This window comes from Onychomys torridus, chromosome 10 (genome assembly GCF_903995425.1).
Source record: "Onychomys torridus chromosome 10, mOncTor1.1, whole genome shotgun sequence".
Lineage (NCBI taxonomy): Eukaryota > Metazoa > Chordata > Mammalia > Rodentia > Cricetidae > Onychomys > Onychomys torridus.
This window is the reverse complement of record NC_050452.1, coordinates 43,626,779-43,646,699: the sequence shown is the minus strand read 5'-3', so window position 1 is coordinate 43,646,699 and position 19,921 is coordinate 43,626,779. Positions and strand designations below refer to the sequence as shown.

The following is a 19,921-nucleotide window of genomic DNA, read 5'->3' as shown; positions in this document are numbered from 1 at the left end:
ACCGAGTAGAACACCTCTAGTCCCCTGCCTCATGAGCATGCTTCTCAGGTACAGTCTCTGACAAGAGGTCCCAAGGCTTAAGAGGATGATTAGCAGTCTTATGACTAAAAGTGACCAAAACTTTATGCTGGGAATACAGCTTGGCAGCCAAGAACTTGCCCGGCAAGTGCAAAGCCCTGGGTTCAATCATCAGCACCACAAAAGTGAAAACTAAATACAAACTTGCCAACAGGAGCAAATCTGGAAGACGAGGCATATACTCTCCATCCCCATCTTTCATTTGTACAGCACAGGCAGTATCCCAGCCCGCTCTTATTTTAAAAGACTTTTTCTTTTACTTTCAAGCCCCAGCTTATTGAATTTAATGAATAGTATTAGGTTTTATCTTTCTTATAAATATCTTCTACAGCTTCCATTATGTCAATAAAAAAGACAAAGCAACTATTAAGTTAGAGGGGAGAGAGAGATAAATCAGACCATTTCCTTTAGGCACGAAAGGGTCGCAAGACAATGACTCGGGGCCACTGAATTTGTAGGGGAAATATATTAAGAAATTTCCCTCCATCTGTTACATACAGTGCTTTTAGTAATGGCCGCTTATCTTTGAAATGGGATTCCTGGTGGCAGCGGAAGCTGGAGGGGGAGCTCCTCTGGAGGTGGGCCGGCTTCTGTCACACTTTATTGTTCTCCTACTTCATGTAGAAAGCCCAAAGTGTCACTGGATTGGCCAATAAATACTAACTGGCTGTAGGGAGGTATTTTTTACCTTTGCTGTTCGTTTTACTACTCGGGGACTTTCCAGGGAAAAAAGAACACCCTAAGACACTCCTGTTTCAGAATGTTCTCCACTTCCCAACCTGGAAATGGGGATGTCAGAGGAAACTACCTGAAATGCCCCTGGATGATGTACTTGAAACTGGACGATGGGGCATTACAACCATGCTCTGTTTATTGATTAAAATTGATATTCCACTTGCATTCCAGAATGAATCAGTGGCTTACAATAAAAGGCACATGTTATATCAAGTTTTCACATTTTTAAAAATGTAAAAACTTAAAATTAAGAGGAAGGCAGAGGAAGTAATTCAAAAAGTCAACAAGGGTGAATGTTGGAAACCCAGTCAACCATTTCTGACCCACGGAAATGGTCGTGTCTGTGGTTCCCTGCACAAAAATTTCTATGACTGAGAAGTCTACTTGAAACTTCCTTGTAGAAAGGGAAAAAGCATAGCAAACTACGTAATTTTTACTAATAACCAAATTCTCCTATGCAGGTTCTTTAAGAGACAGTGTTTTCTAGAACATTTAAAAGAAAGGTACATCCAAGTTTTCAGTTCCAGGGCTACTTTGCAATGTGAAAGGACATCTTCCGTGATGACCTTATTAAATTAGTAGGGACTTTCTTCATAAAAGTGTGTCCCTAGGAAGCAATGCTTTGGGAAAAGAAGGAGAAGAAGAAGGAGGAGGAGGAGGAGGAGGAGGAGGAGGAGGAGGAGGAGGAGGAGGAGGAGGAGGAGGAGGAGGAGGAGGAGAAGGAGAAGGAGGAGGAGGAGGAGGAGGAGGAGGAGGAGGAGGAGGAGGAGGAGAAGAAGAAGAAGAAGAAGAAGAAGAAGAAGAAGAAGAAGAAGAAGAAGAAGAAGAAGAAGAAGAAGAAGGGGAGAAGAAGGAGAAGAAACAGCAGCAGCAGCAGCAGCAGCGCTTTGCAAGAAAGGCATGGGACAAGCTACCAGCAGATCAGAGTCTCAACAATTTCCTTTGTGACGATACAAGATGGTTTAAGTTAGTGCAGAATCAATGTTTTTTAGTGTTTTCTAACCCAACAGAAATCTGGATCAGTTTGTGGTTCACTGTTCTGAAGCCAAAGGTGTCTGACACTCACAAAGACCATGTGTAGGACACCTCAGAGCCTTCAAACAACTGAGGCAGATTTGGGGCTCTGCTCAAGAACAGGGCAGGACAGACAGTGGCTTCTAAAATCATTTGGGCCTGGGAACCCTTTTTTCCTTAAGCACCAATATTGAGATGGATGATACTCAAGCTCAAAAACTTTGTAGGAAAGTTGACTAGAGTTGGTGTTCTTCAAGCTGTGACTCCTTGGTGGCTACCAAGAGCAGGTATGAGTTAGACAGAGGAGCAAGAAAAACAAGAACAACAAAACCCCAAAGGCCCAGCACTCACGGAGGGCAGGCACCACTGTGATAAAGTTTGGTTGATTACACGTGAGGAGAGGGAGAGAGAGAGAATACTGGATTACAGCACAAACACTACTCCTTACAGGTCATGGCAAGGAAACTTGAAGAGCAATACACAAAAATCACGAGTGAGTATTGAAGAAGACAGGACTTCACATATCATTAGAGTAACTATCCTTGTGCAATCCGTTTGCACGTGAGAAGAGACACACACTTATTCAGAGGGGCAAAAAAAGTGTCCCTCCACTGCTGCTGTGTCCAGGGAGGGGGGTGGGACATGGCAGGTGCAATCTAGGGAAGCAGGCTACAGGAAGGGTCCTTGGGAACAAGCGGCTGGCAGGCATGGGGATGTGTGCTTGTAATCCCAGCACTCTAGAAGCCGAGGCAAGAAGGTGATGAGTTCCAGGAGGAGGATGAGTTCTGGAGCTAGCCTGGGCTATCTACTATTCCTACAATCAAAATGCCTGTAACTCCCCGAAATTCTTTGTTTTCCCCAGAGGTTCTTCTAGCCCCTTTATAATCCCCACCTTCTGTCACCACTGGGTAGTTCATCTTGCCTCCCCCCCCCCCAAGAATTTTATATTAACAGAGCCATACGGTATGTATTACTTTCCTCGGTGTGTATGGGGGGTCTTGTTTCTACGGTTATTTTGAGAGTCAGCATGTTGCTATGTGAATTAGCAGCTGGACACTCGTATCTCTATTCACCTGCTGATGGATCTTGGACCCGGACATGGCTTTGGCTACTACTCTACCTCCACCCCCCAGAAGCCAAAGCTGGGTAGGTGCCAGGTGGAGAGAGCAAGGGTGGAGAGATGCAAGTGCTAGCACAGGCCGCCACCAGGAAGGAGCACGGGCGGCCAGGAGACAGGCATGGCCACTCGCCCTTCCCATGGGCTCTTTCCTCCGGAAAACAGCCAGGAGACAGGCATGGCCAGTCAGAGTCACAACACAGAACGTGGGTCATGGCACCCGGATCTGTGGTTGTGAACTATGAGGGAGTGAGGGCAGCATGATTCTCTTGTCCTTGGAGAGGACAGTGAGGCCAGAAATGGTGACCTAAGTGTGATGGGCGACAGCCATGTCGGGACCCCCAAGTGACTGGCTGAGGACTCCTTACGGTGGAATATTCATAAATTCTCACTTTTCTCCAACTCTTCCAAGTACCAGCTCTGATTCTTACATACCCAGCCTGGCTTCTTGAGAAACTCAGGGAAATACCACACCATCCTGGGGGCCCTGAAACATGCTGTTTTTTGAAGAACTTTCAGATTTCTCTGAGGAGCTCCACCAGGGGATTTCAAATCATTTGCCACCATCACAGAGGGCCAGGAAGTCACGACTTTTACAGAAAGTCAAGGTCAGAATAACGTTAACCAACCATGTTAAATTATATATATATATATATATATATATATATATATATATATATATTTTTTTTTTTTTCCTTCTGAGACAGGGTCGCACTATGTAGTCCTGCCTGGCCTGGAGCTCACTATGTAGACAACTGAACCTTAAACCCACAAAATCTGCCTGCCTCTGCCTCCTGGTGCTGAGATTAAGATGTGCACCACCACCACCACATGTGGCTCTGTTGGTTTCATGGGGTCTCATGGATCCCAGGATGATCTCAAGCTCTCTCGAAGCTATGGGCGGCTTTGAACTAACCTCGTCACCTTCTATGCCTCCATTCCTCAGGCAGGCATATTCCGTCCCAGTTGATTTACACCGCTGGAGATTCTTCAAAGGGATTTGTGCACACTAGGTCAGCACTGTACCAACTGAGCTATAGGACCATCTCTAACGTCTCCTATCTTTTGTAAGATATATATCACTAATAAGCATATATATAACATATATATAACATATATATAACATATATATAACATATATATATATATTTATATATATTTATATATTTCAAGGAATGGTTACCGTGTTACTATAGCAGTATAGTGAGCAATGCACAACACATGTTGGAAAACACCTCTGCATTTCTGCTACCAGAGGGATGATCTCCGCTGCAGATGGAGGGATGGGGAGACCAGGACACTGAGAAAGGGTCCCTAACAGTGCAAGCAAAGAACCACAATTGGCTTGCACATGGGACTTCCACCCCAGGTCTTTCTCTTGACCTGCTCTAACTCCCAGAACTCAATTGCTCACAGGGATCCGCTCTCTCTCTGAGCTCAAATGGAGGCTTCTCAAATCCTTCTTCCTTAGAGGCTCCCCAGCCAGATTATATTTTCACTCACTGCATTCAATAAGAAGGATTCAATCTCAGGGTAATTACATTTGAGTTCAAAGCATTCAAGGTGACAAGTGGTTCGTGAAAAGCAGTGACTGAACATTCACTGGCAAGAACACCAGGCTTAGGGCATGCACAGCCCTTCCAGGACCTAGTTCCCAGTTGAACATTTGGGACATGAGCTGTGACGGAGCTCTGCTCTGCTCACAGTAGCTCCAACCTTCTCTGCTCTTAAAACACTCATCCATGTCGATGTGAGTGGCTCAGTCCCTGCTCCAACCAAGACTACTTCTTGGAATGCTCCAGAAAATGGCCATAACTAAGATCATCATATCTTCTCACCGATGCCTCCAGAAAGGCTGACTCATCACTCGGCTCAGGACTCAGGATTTGAAAGATGGACATATTTCAGGGAGCCTTGAACTTGTTTGCATCCTCTAGAAACAGCAGGGCAAGGCCCCTGGCTGGTGCTAAAACCTGTAGAGGACACTGGGTAATGAGCAGAGCCCGAACCACCCAAATGGATGAAGCACTTCCCGCAAGGATTTGGATTCTATGAAACCATCAGGGACAGTGCCATCATGACTGATTCGATTGAAGATGCCCACCTGAATTCCCAGAGGGCAAGTTTTCTAGGCAATCACTTACAGTGTCTTTCCTTACAGGTTACTCTCTGCTCCAAGTTCAGTGAGCACCTCATCGTGATTAATGGGAGGCAAGGATGGTACTTGTGAAGAGATATACTATACTTACAATGTGAGTCAGTAGACTGGCCAAGAAAATCCTGATGCCCTTCCCTGCTTATCATGAGGCCCTATTAAAAAGGTATTAACTCTAGAGGTCATGATAATACTGTGGCACAGGGGGAGAATTATTATTCTCTCTCCAAAGACTTCTCTCCCTGAGGCATGGCAGCAGACTCCCCAGATTAAACTTTCATCAGCAGAGCCTGGGGTTCCATCAATCTTTCATTACTGTCTGGCTCACAGAATCCTCAACTGGATGGCATTAGGAAACTGTCTTCCATATGGAGAACTGGCAAATTACATCTAGGAGAAGCAATGATGGTCAAACAAACAAACCAAAAATACATAGATAACTTTCAGGTTAGCTAAAAAAAAAAAAAGCTAAAGGTGGGTACGGTCAGGGTAGACCAGATGGCCCAGTGGTTAAGCGCTCACACTGCTCTTGCAGAGGATCTGAGTAAGCTTCCCAGCACCCATATCAAGTGGCTCACAACTTCCTCTGCCTCCCGAGTGCTGGGATTGAAGGTGTGCGCCACCACTGCAAAGCACCCTTCCCCTTTCAAAGGCAATTAATTATCTCATGTTTTGTCATAGTGGTTGAAAGCTGACTGATAGCCTGCCCCAAATATGCACGCTGAGTGACACAGTGTGGTATAGCTAAACAACAAAACAGCCGCAGCCACGCACTTAACACAACTCTCCCAAGTACTGTGTGCTAGAGTTGCATACTAAGTGTCTTCCAAAGGCTCCTATGCTAAGGGCTTGGACTCCACTCTGGCACGAGTGGGGGGTGGTAGAACCTTTAAGAGTGGGGTCTAGTGGGAAGATGAAAGGTCACTGGGGGCATGCTCTTAAAGGCATATTAAGACCCTGGCTCCTCGTCACCGCCTTTGCTTCCAGGCCACACGTTCCTACCATGAATGTGGAACTAAGGCATAAAAGCAACATGGCCAAATAATCTCAGGCTAAAGTGAACCTTTCCGCTCTTTAAAGGTGATGATCTCAAGTATTTTGTCACAGTGATGGAAGCCTGACTGTCACCCCCCCCCACACACACATACAACATCACAGACTGTACAAGCAGCTGTCTCCTTCAGTCTGTACCAGTTCATTTTTCACTGTCAACAATGGCCCCCACAGGACCACCAAGAAGCAGAAACAATACCAGTTATTTGAAAAGAGAGACAGAAGAATTGCTGCTGGTAACTCAAAGGCCATGAAGACAACATCAAGAGATGCTCATGAGAGCAGTCATTCCAAGACAGGGTTCTGACCTCCATGGTTAGGGGAACCCAGGAAAGAGGTTGGGGATACTAAAACTGAGATGTTTGGAGGAGGAGTTCCACAGAGCCAAAGTGAACCAAAATAATTCCTCTTTTTATTTTATTTTTTTGTTTTTCGAGACAGGGTTTCTCTGTGTAGCTTTTGGCTGCCTGTCCTGGATCTCGCTCTGTAGACCAGGCTGGCCCCTAACTCACAGAGATTCACCTGCCTCTGCCTCCTGAGTGCTGAGATTATAGGCGGCGGCAGTTCCTCTTTTTAAAGGTGATTATCTCAAGCATTTTGTCACAGTGACAGCAAGCTGCTCGACACACCCCTCCCCCAATGGGACCAGGGTTGGTATAGCTAAACAAGAGAACAGTCATAGTCTGGGGCCGAAAAGTGCGAATACTGTGTACATAATAAATAAATAAAATAAAAAAAGCCTTTGAAAGCAACCTGAACCAAATTCATTCATAAAACCCACTGGGGATAACCCAGAGGAGAATATTGAAGAGCGTCCAGCACAATCCTTCGTTGTTGTTGTTGTTGTTGTTGTTGGAGACAGGGTTTCTCTGTGCAGCCCTGGCTGTTCTGGAACTCACTCTGTAGACCAGGCTGTCCTGGATCTTGCTCTGTAGACCAAGCTGGTCTCAACTCACAGAGATCCACCTGCCTCTGCCTCCCGAGTGCTAGGATTAAAGGTGTGCGCCACCACCGCCCGGCTACAATTCTTTATATTCATTGGATAAAAAGTTCCGGAGATCAAAACCAGATAGAACAATGAGGCCAAAGAAAGTCATCTGGCAGTTCAGGAATTTTTTTCAGTGTCAACAAAGGCCAGGCAAGACCAACAGAACTGCCCCAGTAACTCCAGGGCCTTGAAGAGAACATTAAGAAATGCTCATGAGAACAATCATTCCAAGACAGGGCTCTGACCCACGACACATAAAGATCTTATTAGTCATCGAAACCAGAAAAGAGCTACATAAAGCATTTTCTAGGAAGAGAGGTCTGCCCTACAAACCACACTTCAAACAGTTCCACAGGGTACACATTCAATCTGAGTAAGAACAGAGGACCAGAAACTAAAAAGTACATGTACACAATGCTGTTGATGGCTGCTATTAATTATGGAAAATGTTATCTTCATTAGAGTGGGCCCAATGGGGTCTCCACTTACAGCTATTATTTATTGAATGCAATCAAATTTTTCTTAATAAACAAACCCCAGCAATTTAGCATTGCCACTAATTTAAACAAATGAGTGTATTACCTTGAGCAGCCTTTTCCAAAGTGTGTTTCATGTGAATGTATTTCCATGAAGGAAACCCATACATATCCTTACCCCCTCCTCTAGCCTCCCCGTCTCCCCCGCCACACACAAAGGCTTGGTTCTCAAAGTAAGGCCTAGAGGAAGGTGTTCTGGTCATATAAGAACATGACCCTGAAGGGGACACTGGGACCCTGGCCCCTATTTCTCCCCACCCCCCCCACCCCCGTTTCCCAGCCATGATGAGGGAGACAGCTCCCTCTATCCCATGTTTCCCTCAAGGTTTACAGCCACCTCTCCACAATCCTAAAAGCAATGGTGCTAACCGATCATGAACCACGGCACCCCTTTCCTTTAAAAAACATTGGTTACCTGAGACACTTTATCACAGATGCACAAACACTGACCAGTCTTGCAGTGGAGACAGAGTCTTCCAGTATAGACTGCAGTACCAAAACCTCAGGGAGTGTCAAGGGTCCAGAGTGTGAAAGGACCTGTCACTTTGTCTAGCAGTTTCCTAGGTGTCTTTAGACCCTAAGTCTAGACTCTAGACCCTTTTGAAGGAGCTCTAGCACAGCAAGCATGGCTCTGGCAGGCCTTGCCCCTCCCCCATCCCCTCTGCCATGCTAAAAACCGTTAGATCACATCCCTAAAGCTAGCCCCCAAGGTCTGTTCCCTTATTGGGTCACTTCCTCCTCCTGAGGCTGACTGCCAAGGTCCAGCGATCAAAGCATTGGAGTCCAGGAATCAAAAAGCCCCCTTCAGCTCACCCAATTAACACGCCCAATTAAAATTAAACACCTCATCCTGACACAGGCTTTTCCCTTGTACCTTTGTAAGGGCCACGTCTGTCTCACTGTCTCCCTTGTCCTCTATCTCTTGTCTTTGTCTCTTATCCCCTGCCCTTTGTCCCTTGGGGGAGGGGGAATAAATCTCCTTGGTGCTAAGAACTTGGTCTTGGGGGTCCTGAGCTGACATTGTTCCCTTTCACCTTTAACACAGTTCCTCATGTTGTGGTGACCCTGCCCCCATCATAAAATTATTTCTTGGCCACTTCATAACTGCCCTTTTGCTACTGTTATCAACTGTAATATAAATATTTGTGGAGATAGAGGTTTGCCAAAGAGGTCGCCACCCACAGGGTGAAATGCTCTAGATCCTTTTACTATGGATGCCTTGCACGGCACACCAACACGAAAGTTTCCCACCAGTGAGAAACCCGACAGATCCATCTGCCCCTTCTCCTCACGGGAAATGAGGGGGCTTAGCTTTTGCCTTTGGACAATGGATACAGGATCTCAGAGCCCCTTCCTAGAAGATGGCTTCATATCTGTCACTGGAAACAAAAGCAGAAAAACAAAAATGGGGGTCATCTCTGCTAAAGACCCCTTAGGTTGAGAAATTGGATTCCTTCGTTTATGGTTGACACTTCCATTAAAGAATGAGGGGGAAATTGCTCCCGGTGGTGAAAAACACTGAGTTTAAAGTCTACACAGGCCTTTGAAACAAGGAAGTGACATCCCTCCTACCCAGGAGTGGGATGGTGGCCTGGCAGGCCCAGAGAGACCAACGGAGAAGTGTCTTTTGGGTCATGCGCCTCGGTGAGCCTCAGTGACTAAGGACAAAACACCAGCTTGAAAGCCCAGTGCCACCCACACACTGAGGACACCCTCTTTAACGCAGTGGTGGGGACACAGCACATCAGTCTAGGTGCTCCTTGGGGGAACACACTACCTCTAAAACTCCCTCACCAGTAGTCTCTGTCTCTCGATATTTATCTCCCTGTGAATATAGGAGCCAAAGTGTGGTGTGCCAGGCAGTCAAGCAAACGGATTCCAAAAAACCGAACCGCCCATAATGAAGGCTGCAGCCAGCTCCGAAACCCTATGAGCAAACCCCACAGAGCCTACCCTCAGAGGCAACCCCAACTCCCCATCCCGTTCTTAAGAGGCCTTTCCATCTTAACCCCCTGGGAAGGCAGCAGATGGGGTGTCATCACCCCACCCCCCAGATTGCCACTTCACCCAAGGTAAAAAAAACTACTACTGGAGGAGTTTCAGGGAGGTACAGTCGCCTGAGGGCCTTAAGAAAATGTTAAACCCAGAACACTTTCAGAAACTCTGAAGTAACACAGCTCAGTGGGGTGCAATATGTTACTGGGGAAGGTTTGGCCCTTCCAGTCTTTTCTTACTCATTTTAACCATCTCAAGAACCCCCCCAAGAGAAGCTGTTTTCTCAGCAAGGCTCGTTACAAAAGAGAATGTGAAATGGCCTTGTTTTCTCCGGCAAAATGAAACGCTGTTATGTTTTATTCATGCAAAGTGAAAACCCTTTTCCTTTGCAGCATTACAAATTGAATTTGCTCTTGTAAATTGCTGTTAAGGAAAAAAAAAAAAGAGAGAGAATCAAAAGCAAAGGAAAGTTAAATATATATATACACACAGAGCCGGAATACAAAGGCTCCTTCTTCCGGGGCATGAAAGCTCAGGGGACCAATGGGAAGAAACAGAACCTTTAAGTGGCAAACTTGTTTCTTTACTAACAGCTCCCAGTGGGCTCAAAGACACCCCCTACCCCTAATCACAGAAACACGCTGGGGTCCTGACAGCCTGGGGGGAGGCTGTGCTCTTTGGTGCGGGTGGGGGTGGGAGGGGCTCTTCCTGCTCTGCAGGTCAACTGAACTCATCAGGGTTTGCAAGGGTTTCCTATTGCCTATCTCCTGTGATCGACTGTCCTCCAGGCCACCAGAAGTCTGACCCCTCCCCACTGCAGAGACTTGAAAAGGAAGCCATGTAATTAGATGGATCTGTTAAGTACATGTTGTTTAAAAAAAAAAAAAAAATCAAGAGTAAACATTCATTAAACACTTGCATGTTTTCATGATTGCACCAATTATTATACATATGCGTTGGTGTATGCACATACGTGCTGCTGTCCCTGGCAGGGTCTCCATTTCTCAGAGGAGAGAAAACGAGGCACAGAGAGCCTCAGCAATTTCACCATCTAGAATCCAAATCACATTCTCTCATACACATGTAGCAACTGGATTTATTTTAAAGACATAGGGTAGACCAAAAACTTGCATGTGTAAAATCTAAACCAAAATATACGTAACAGGGCTGAGGACCTGCCTCAGTGGTGGAGCGCTGGCTTGGTACGCTTGGGGCCTTCAGTCAAGGGGCACTGTGAACAAAACCCAAACAAATAACCGACCTGAATACACATTTCTAGTGGTGGGAATATATAATGGTCCCGGCTTTGGCTCCTGCCGCATGGATGGGCATGGAGGACAGAATCAGGAACATAAGAGCCCTCTACAAAGACTACATGTTTTCAAAGATGAGTAATGGCCACCTCAGAGTTTCTTTGTAACAGTAATTCCCTGACGTGAAGGCAAGCACTCCAGTACTCCAGCACACCAAATGAACCGCAGGCTCTATGAATCATCTTTCTACTCGCTCACCCCAAAGCACCTGCTCCAGCTGTTGGGGCTCCTCACTCTGCTATAGATAGCTCAGAGATGTGTTACGCTACCAGGAAGGTTTAGCCCAATCAGCAGCCAGAGAATTCTCCTTTCTCAAATCTGGTTCCAGCATAAATGCTTGGTCTTTGACTGTCAAATATTTTGTCAGAAGCCTTTGTTTCTGGTTTAGGATGTGGAACTGGTCAAGGACAATTGCACACACTGGTGCTTCATACACAGCATGGCTGTATTAAGACAACATAGACACTCTCCTTATAAAGGACTGTGTGATCCAATTTCAAACACACAAACAACGGAACACGTCAGAATGTCGAGGAAAACCATCCCTTTGACATCTGTGGTTTCTCTCTCCTTTTGTAACATTTTTGTCCATTTTCAACCATGATACTTGAAATGTCTAACAGATTGACCCAAGATGCTAGAAGACGCCCCTACACCCTGGGAATTGCCAAAACACTGATTATAACTTAAGTGTCAACTGAATTGTACTTTTGTCCAATTATTTTGCGGTGGGGTTCAAGTACGACATTAGTGGTAACAGCTGCTAAAATTATTAGCACGACAGGGGCTTGAAAATCAGAACATCAGTTTCCTGTCACCTTGGAGAACAGAACACTCACAGTGCTTGTGGTAAGTCATTTTCAGTAGAATACCATAAAAACACGCGCAGAATGCAATTGTTATAACTAAACATTTCAAGTGTTGAAAGACTTGAGGCAACCCCAAGCCGCTGCTACTGCTCCTGACTTAAAGACTGAAGGTTTAGGCTTGCGTGTATCCTTTCAAACAAGCCCCTTACGAAGAAACGTCGCTGAAGCGGCCAGGATGCCACCAAGTTCAACGACACTGATTAGAAAAAGAATGTGGAGAAGGGAGAGATAAAGGGGTGTGGACTGTCTGATACGTGGGGAACTTTGTAAAACGAGAGAGGAGAAGTTTGTATGTAAGCAAGCCCCCTAGCCACATGAGTGGCCAGGCCCCTCCCCCAAGGACCTTTAACTGTAAGGCTCAAACCCACAGAATACTCTAACTTCCCTAAGTGCTGAATCCCATCCTATAGGGTAAAAAGTTCAATCCATGGATATGAAATCCTACCAATCCCCACCCTGAAAAGTTCTACCCCCTTCCCAACAAGCTCTATAAGCTCTGTATCCTGTTCAGTTTGCTGCTGTTTCTCACCTGAGCAGAGGCAGCCACCCTCCTGGCTTTTTTCCCTCCCAATAAATCTCCTGTGTGAGGATTGCTGTGTGGTGTGACTCTGAGGTTGTCATCGGCTCCATGCTGCCAGGACACCTTTCCATCCGTGCTATAATGCTTACAATGTAGACCCAAAGGTGTAAATCAGAGATGACCAAGGTTTGAGGGATGGAAGCCGGAGAGGGAAAGCCTGGATATCTTGGGAAGCAGCAGAGCAGAGCAGAGACTCACTCTGGTCTATTACATCTCTAATCTGTTTCTGTTAGGATTCATATTGAGGGAGATTGGGTCGTACCAACCCAGGCACTCACCGGCCATTGTCTCGGCCCACACCCCACACGCGGATGCTCACGATGGGCTGGGAGTGTAACACGGAGCGGTCCATGGGGTCCACCAGGCTGAGCATGTCATTTTCCAAAATCAGATACATGTCTTTGCCCTGGGAGTCAACAAGAAAACACGGAGACCTTACACCTGATGTGTCCCAGCCTGCTTTCTAGCCAGCTCTTATCTTTAACTATTTACACTTGTGGATCTAGACAAATTACTAACAGGAATGCCCCAGAGCATCCTCTTTTATGAACTCTACCTGCCACCCACCCTCACTATTCATTCTTCATGCCAAGGACACGCTCCTTCCTTGACCCACAGCCATGTCCATCTCCTCCACTTTCCCATCCTATATCCACAGGATGTAGCCAGCAAAGGCAAGCATCACTTCCCTGTGCTTGTTTATTGAATGTCAAGTATTACACTGAATGTCTGAGGTGCAGAGAACTCTCAAATGCCCCGTGAGAGCTTGCTTATGATCTCTAAGTAGCAGTCTTGGACTCCGAGGCTGAGCGTTAATACCTGCCCAACATCTGATGCGGAACCAGTAATGGGTGTTGCCATGATACTAAGGGGGAGACCTCTGGCTTTTCAACTCTTGTGATGCAGTTTGGATTTGTAGAGTTTATTCATGTCCTTTCTCCAGATACAGGCTGGCTCTTTAAGGGCAGGAATGCAAGCTTATGTAGCAGCTTTCTTCTTTCCTCATACAATCCTCATGCACACTTTCAAGGAACGATTAACCATCTGCTATACAGCTGAAAGATGGTCTGTCTCTCAAGAAGGCGGCCCAGATGCCGTCACACTGAAACCAGGGAAGCCTGCTTGAGTTGAACCCCGAGACCTCTTGGTGGGGCTTCAATCCCAAAGGGATGGATGGGTTGCTCTGGGTACAATTTTTGAGAACGATGTCAAAGGTTCTTAGAATGGTTGAGCTGTGATGCTTGGGGTGGCAGGGGCAGGTGGATAGTGCCTCTGCCAGATAGTGATTAAGAGTGGCCAGTGTCTGCAGCTGGCATTCAGGCTGACTGAGAGCTTTCCCTCGAGAGCAGATCAACCATTTGCAGATGAAATCACAAACAAACATGTTGCTTGCACAGACTCATGCAAAGCCTTCCCCCAGAGCCTGAACGATGGATGGCCTGCTGCTTCAAACTTATGGTATCTGCAAATGTCTGCCGTTCATGTTAGCGTGAATCACAGCAAATTTTCTTAAGCACAGGGAAAGCTAACATTTTAACTGGAGAAGAACAAAGACTATTTAATTTCAAGAATGTGTTGTTGTGAGATCACACTTCGTTGCCAGAGTCGGTCCTTGGTGACTGGACGTGAGAGAGCAAAGTCTCAACAGGAGTTTTCTTGCAAGGGAGAGAACTCTTCTCCCTATTCCATGCAGGGATCAGAGAGTCTGGTAAGCAATGTGGTCCAGCCCCATAGCAAGGCTGCCCCTTGGGACAGACTCTGCCGTGGGGAGGCTTGGGGACCTGCTTCTCATCATGATGCACTGCTGGGAGAAACTGATGGTGGAGTTGCCAACAGTCCAGTCTGAAAGCAAAGTTTCCTACCCTCGTTCTGCTGGTGGGACCCAGGCAAGCGCAACCGAAGATGCTCTTGATGTGCTCTGTAGGTCACAGGGCATGAACAGGGCTTTTTCTGTTTGGTGTAATCTTAATGCGAATCTGGGGCATTTTCTACTCAGGTATCATCTCTTACCTTTTTGGTTGTGAGCCTAGCCTTTAACAGCTGAGCCATCTCTCCAGCCCTCAGACATGATCTCAACTAATAGTTCAAAGCAGACTCACTCTATAAAAAGTGAGACAAATGGTCGGCATCCATTCTACAGCTCATGTACAATGACTGTCTGGTTACAAATGAAGAAGTATGCGAAGGGTAATTAGTCATCTTATAGAGCGGGGCACCAGTGTTCACAAGTGCAGATGGAAGAGTCGTGGGTTGTTCCCCAGCACACTGTTAATAGATGACATTCCATTGTGCACAGGAACATGGGATGGTTTCTGAGCTGTGAAAGTTCACTGATGGACCTTTGAGGATCTGAGGGTCAGTGAACTCAGCCCCTGAGAAATGTTCTCTCCTACAGGGGCATGGTCCTGAGTGGCATGTGGTGGGCTTAACCATACTCTGGTGCATCATGCCAGCAGTATTTGTCCCTTGCCATTGGCAAACACATCAAGCCCCTCACTACAAGGCTTCACAGAGCCCTGTGCTTAAAGAAGCATGGCAGAACACAGGAAAAGTAGCCACTGACCGTTCCCAGGGTGACTCACCTCTCCCCAAATGCCGACTGTGTCTCGGATGTCGTTTTTGCAGTAGGAAAGCTGCCGGATGCAGTTGTTGACAGCAACGCTGCTCTTCCCGGGGGCAAGGTCCTCCTCTGCCATCTCTACCCAGCCCAGAGAGCGCACAGCAAAACACTGGAAGACCAAGTCAGACGACACAATGTGACTCATGGGTCGGGGTAGATCTGCATCATGTTACTTGGAACTACACAGCAGCTACAGGGTCTGCTCCTCGTGCCTTTATTTGCCTCACTGTGGCTGATCATCCAACTCAGTTAGCAAACCCGCCACTGTTGGGAGACAAAACTGCGACGATTTGTAGCTTTGCTGTTTTTGAAAAGCATGGGGGCGACCTTCCTTAACTAATGTCATGCTCTCAGATATTCTCCTTAGAAGAAGTGTACTCGGGCATTATTACAGAGCTCACCAACGACACAAAGGCTTCTGAGTTCCCAGGACCTCTAATAAGGCAGATTGGTTTTCAATGGTAAGAAATGTAACCTGTGAGACTTGGTATTATTAAGTATCTAGGCAAAGAGAATAGAAGAAAGTGAACTAGATGAAGTAGATAGCCAACAGAAAATGAACTCAATAGTATTTTCGGACTTTTTTCCTCTCATAATATTTTGTCTGGACTTTTTTTTTATCCTTACAGATATTTTACTTATACATTATGGTTTTTGATTTTTGTATCTTCTGTGTGTGTGTGTGTGTGTGTGTGTGTGTGTGTGTGTATGTATGTATGTATGTATGTATCTATCTATCTATCTATCTATGTTCCTTAAGCTTTTTCTTTGGCTCTTTAAAAAAAATCTATTCATTTGTTTTGTTCTATTTAGGTTTATTTATTTATTTTTTTATTATTATTATTTTTAAAGATGCTTGTTTGTTTTCTAATGAGAGAGAGTAAGAAAGAGTAAGGGTTTGCGTGGGTGAAGAGATCTGGGAAGATCTATAGGAGGGGAAACCATAATCAGAATATATTGTATGAAGAAAATCCCTATTCAAACACACACAAGCCCAAACCAACAGCAAAACCCCCTCAAACCCCAAAACAATCACGTGCTTATTTTAACGAGCACAAGGCGTGAAACACAGCATACAGCATGGCGACACTCTTGACCACCAGAGTTACAGTCCTGAGATGACCTGAATTTTCTCTCATCCCTTCCTGCATCCCAAGGGCCCCCTCGAAGTTGTGCACCAGTTTAAGAGACCAGTCTCCATGGCCAGGTGGGGCAGACAAGTAGCCACCTTCTTCTTTGAAAGCAAAGAGACTGACTCTCAAAGAGAAGCTGCTAAGTTTATAAATGTAAACTTTAAGATGAAATGAAGAGCCGGGCAGTGGTGGCGCACGCCTTTAATCCCAGCACTCCAGAGGCAGAGCCAGGCGGATCTCTGTGAGTTCAAGGCCAGTGCGGTCTACAGAGCGAGATCCAGGACAGGCACCAAAACTACCCAAAGAAACCTTGTCTCAAAACAACAACAAAAAGATGAAATGAAAAAATGTGACCATCTATCCCTATGTGACGAACATTGAGTCTGGTCTCACCGTCTCTACTCCAACACCATGATCGGAGTGGGCATCCCCTACCTGAGTTGCTAGTCACACTTCCTCAAGGGAGAGAAGTCAACAAAATGCTGAACCCAGAAACTAAACACAGTTTGCACATCATTCCACAGATGCCCTCAGCCTAGGGAGGAGGGCTGGGTTTGCTGCTGTGAGGTCAGGATATGCATGAGCAGCGTCTATTACAAATAAATCCCAAGGAGAAGGTAATCCTAGAGACTGAAAGCTACTCGGCTGCCTGACTTCCGGGGCACATCTGTGGCAGAGCCCCTCAGAGTTGTTATGCTGTGTGTGAGCTGCAGAGAGAGAGGCCACCGCTCTGCTGGCTGGCCTGCCCTTCCTGCAGCTCTGCTTTCCCAGCCCCCAACAGACTCTGTTTCTCCGGGTGGCTAGGCAGAAATGCCCAGGCACATAATCACCGAACACCCTGATTTATTAAAATCCACTTCCTGGATCTGAGTTCATGGGCACCCTGACCCCCCCTACCTCTCCAGGGTGTCAAGAGCTCAAACACGTCTCTCCCACTGGTTACAAACACAAGCACTCATTGGCAAAGCCAGTATCATGACCCACCCTCTGGCAATGTCCTTTAGACCTTGTCGATTCCCCCCTGCCCCTAAAAGAACTAACTTGGTTTGGATGATGTTTACTTGCATTGCACCCACTTTATTTACGCATTCTTACTTATTATTATTTTGTGTGTGTGTGTGTGTGTGTGTGTGTGTGTGTGTGTGTGTGTGTGTGCACATACCTATGCACACTTAAGTGCGAGGTCTGGGATTCTTTGGCTTGTGGCTACTACTCTTTGTGTGCAGGCTCAGATATGTAGAAGCCAGGGGTAAATGTTGGGTGTCTTCCTCACTCTTTCTCCACTTCATTTTCTGAAACAGGATCTCTCACAGAATCTAGAGCTCACCAAATCAGGATGGCTGGCCAACAAACAGGTCCCCAGCTCCTGTCCACCCCAAAGACCATTCCCTTTTGAGTATATCACAGCATCCCCGTCCAGGCCTCAGTATTCCACACCAAAGGCTGAATTCACTAGGGTTTGGACTAAGATAAATATGTATTTACTGTCCAACCAACCACTTTTGAGGGCATAAGGGGGTGGGCCCTTATTAACAATAAGGTAAAAGAATACTGGCTACCTTTTGTCCTTTGAGTGCAAGAACACATGGATTTCAATCTAAGCAAACTCAGTAAAATACAATGGTATTTTTCCTGGATAAAAAAAAAAAAAAATCACCCAATAGTATACTCAGATTATCATTTTGTCATATTGATAAGGAAACAAAAGCCCAAACTATCATCATCTTCTTCTTCTTCTTCTTCTTCTTCTTCTTCTTCTTCTTCTTCTTCTTCTTCTTCATGAATTTATTTAAAATCACTTCCTTGCACAGTCATGAGGTTGTTTAGTTTCTGGTCTGAACAGCTTCACCACTACTCCATGTAGCCAAAGGAAAATGGGATAGAGGGGAATACCATGCTCCACCATGGAGGGCGTCCAGCTGGGTCCTTTCCAAAGAGTGGAGAGTACCAGCACTTTGTGGTGCTGCCCCCATGTGGTCAGGAAGCTTTAAAACAGTCACTACGTTACCTTCTATTTAGGAGGTAAACGAAATTGGCTCTTGGGAACAAAAACTTCATTGGGGGGTAGGGGAAGAGCCAAAAATATTTATTCAAATCACCTGCCTTTTAAAACTTTTAAAAAATGAAATTGAATATGAAAAAAGATCAATATAAACTTTTTTGTTTTGTTTTTCAAGACAGCGTTTCTCTGTGTAGCCCAGGCTATCCTGGAACTCACTCTATAGACCAGGCTAGCTTTGAACTCACAGAGATCCACCTGCCTCTATCTAATGAGTGCTGGGACTAAAGGTGTGCACCACCACCACCACCTGGCTGAATATAGACACTTTGGTGGCTGCTCATTCTTCAGTGGCTCTTGGCGAAGCGGGCAATTGAGCAATGGTACAAGGTCCTGATGCTGTAATCAGATGGATCTGGATTCAAGTCATGACTCCTCGGTGCAGGGAGTGACTGTGCTAAGCCATTTGAGGCTTCAGTGTCTTCATATACGAGGTGGAAACAACAACATTATGCACTTGATAGTACTAAGGCAACTGAATGAGATAATGGTCTGTACACAGCAAGATATCACTGAACGTTTAACGACAATCATTATTGTCAATAAATATTCTTTTTTATTGCTGTTTTTCAAGACAGGATTTCACTGTGTAGCCCTGGAACTTTCTCTGTAGACCAGTCTGGCTTCGAACTCAGAGATCTGCCTGTCTCTGCCTCCCGAGTGCTGGGATTAAAGGTGTGTGTCACCACCACCCAGCGAATATTCTTTTCTGCTAGTGGGTTTTAAACATTTCCTTAGCTGAACAGATTTCTGGCAAGGTTAGCATGTAGGCAAGATTTCTGTAGACCATGATGCTCTCAGAACTGCTGCGGAGGGGCAGCCCTGCTCTCTCCCCAGAGTTACGCTGTTCTATGGGCTCTGAGTGTAAATGCCTGGTTCGAAGCCCAGGACTGCCATTTGCCACTCACTCCTGGTCCTAGCTAGCTTTGCTTATTGCACATACAGATGCATGTATGAAGGCCAGAAGTCAGCCTTGGGCCCCTCCTCAGGAGCTATCCATTCGGTTTTGTGAGACAGCATCTCTCTACTGGGCTGCTAGGCCACTGAGCTCCTGGGATCCACCTGACTCTGCTTCCCTAGTGCTGGGAATGCGTGCATGTACTGTCACCATGCCCCGCATTGCACCATGCCCTGTATGCCACCATGCCCCGCACTGCACCATGTCCTGTATGCCATCATGCACTGCACTATGTCCTTCATTGCACCATGCCCCACACTGCACCATGCCCTGCACTATGCGCCCCCCCCCCCCATACTGCACTATGTCCCGCATTGCACCATGCCCTGCACTTGGATCTGAACTCCTCGGGCAAGCACGTTACTGACCGCGCTGTCTCTCAGCCCCTGTGTTAGTTACTCTGAGTGCCATCTTCACAGAGACCTGTACCTGGGGAGAATCTACGGAAGGTCTGGGCGGTAAAAGAACAGTTCTAAGCCTGGCTTTATGATGCCTCAGTCCTGGCTCCCGGTTTCTCTATTCCAGTCGGCAGGTGCTCAGCCCCTGCAGCTCTAAGTTTGCTGAAAAGTGATAACACATAAGCTCACAGAGCTGCCAGGAGACTCCAAACAAAGCGGGTGGCATATTGTCTGGCATATTGTAGGGACTCCTCTTGATGCTCATTTTCCCTTTTCTCCACGGCTCCAAAAGACAAACTCACTCCCCATCCCTTGCAGCC

The 19,921-nt window shown here is 46.3% G+C and overlaps 1 protein-coding gene across 8 annotated transcripts in view; it reads right to left on the bottom strand.

Annotated features, from left to right (window-relative positions):
- Positions 1–19,921, bottom strand: part of Apbb2 (amyloid beta precursor protein binding family B member 2) — a 331,671-nt gene that overhangs the window by 51,091 nt on the left and 260,659 nt on the right. For all 8 annotated transcript variants that reach the window (XM_036201553.1, XM_036201554.1, XM_036201550.1 and 5 more), the window contains 2 exons: positions 15,016–15,162; positions 12,712–12,839 (listed from right to left, as the gene is read on the bottom strand). In XM_036201553.1, coding sequence (XP_036057446.1) covers positions 12,712–12,839; positions 15,016–15,162 — 275 coding nt within the window. The remainder of the gene's footprint in view (positions 1–12,711; positions 12,840–15,015; positions 15,163–19,921) is intronic.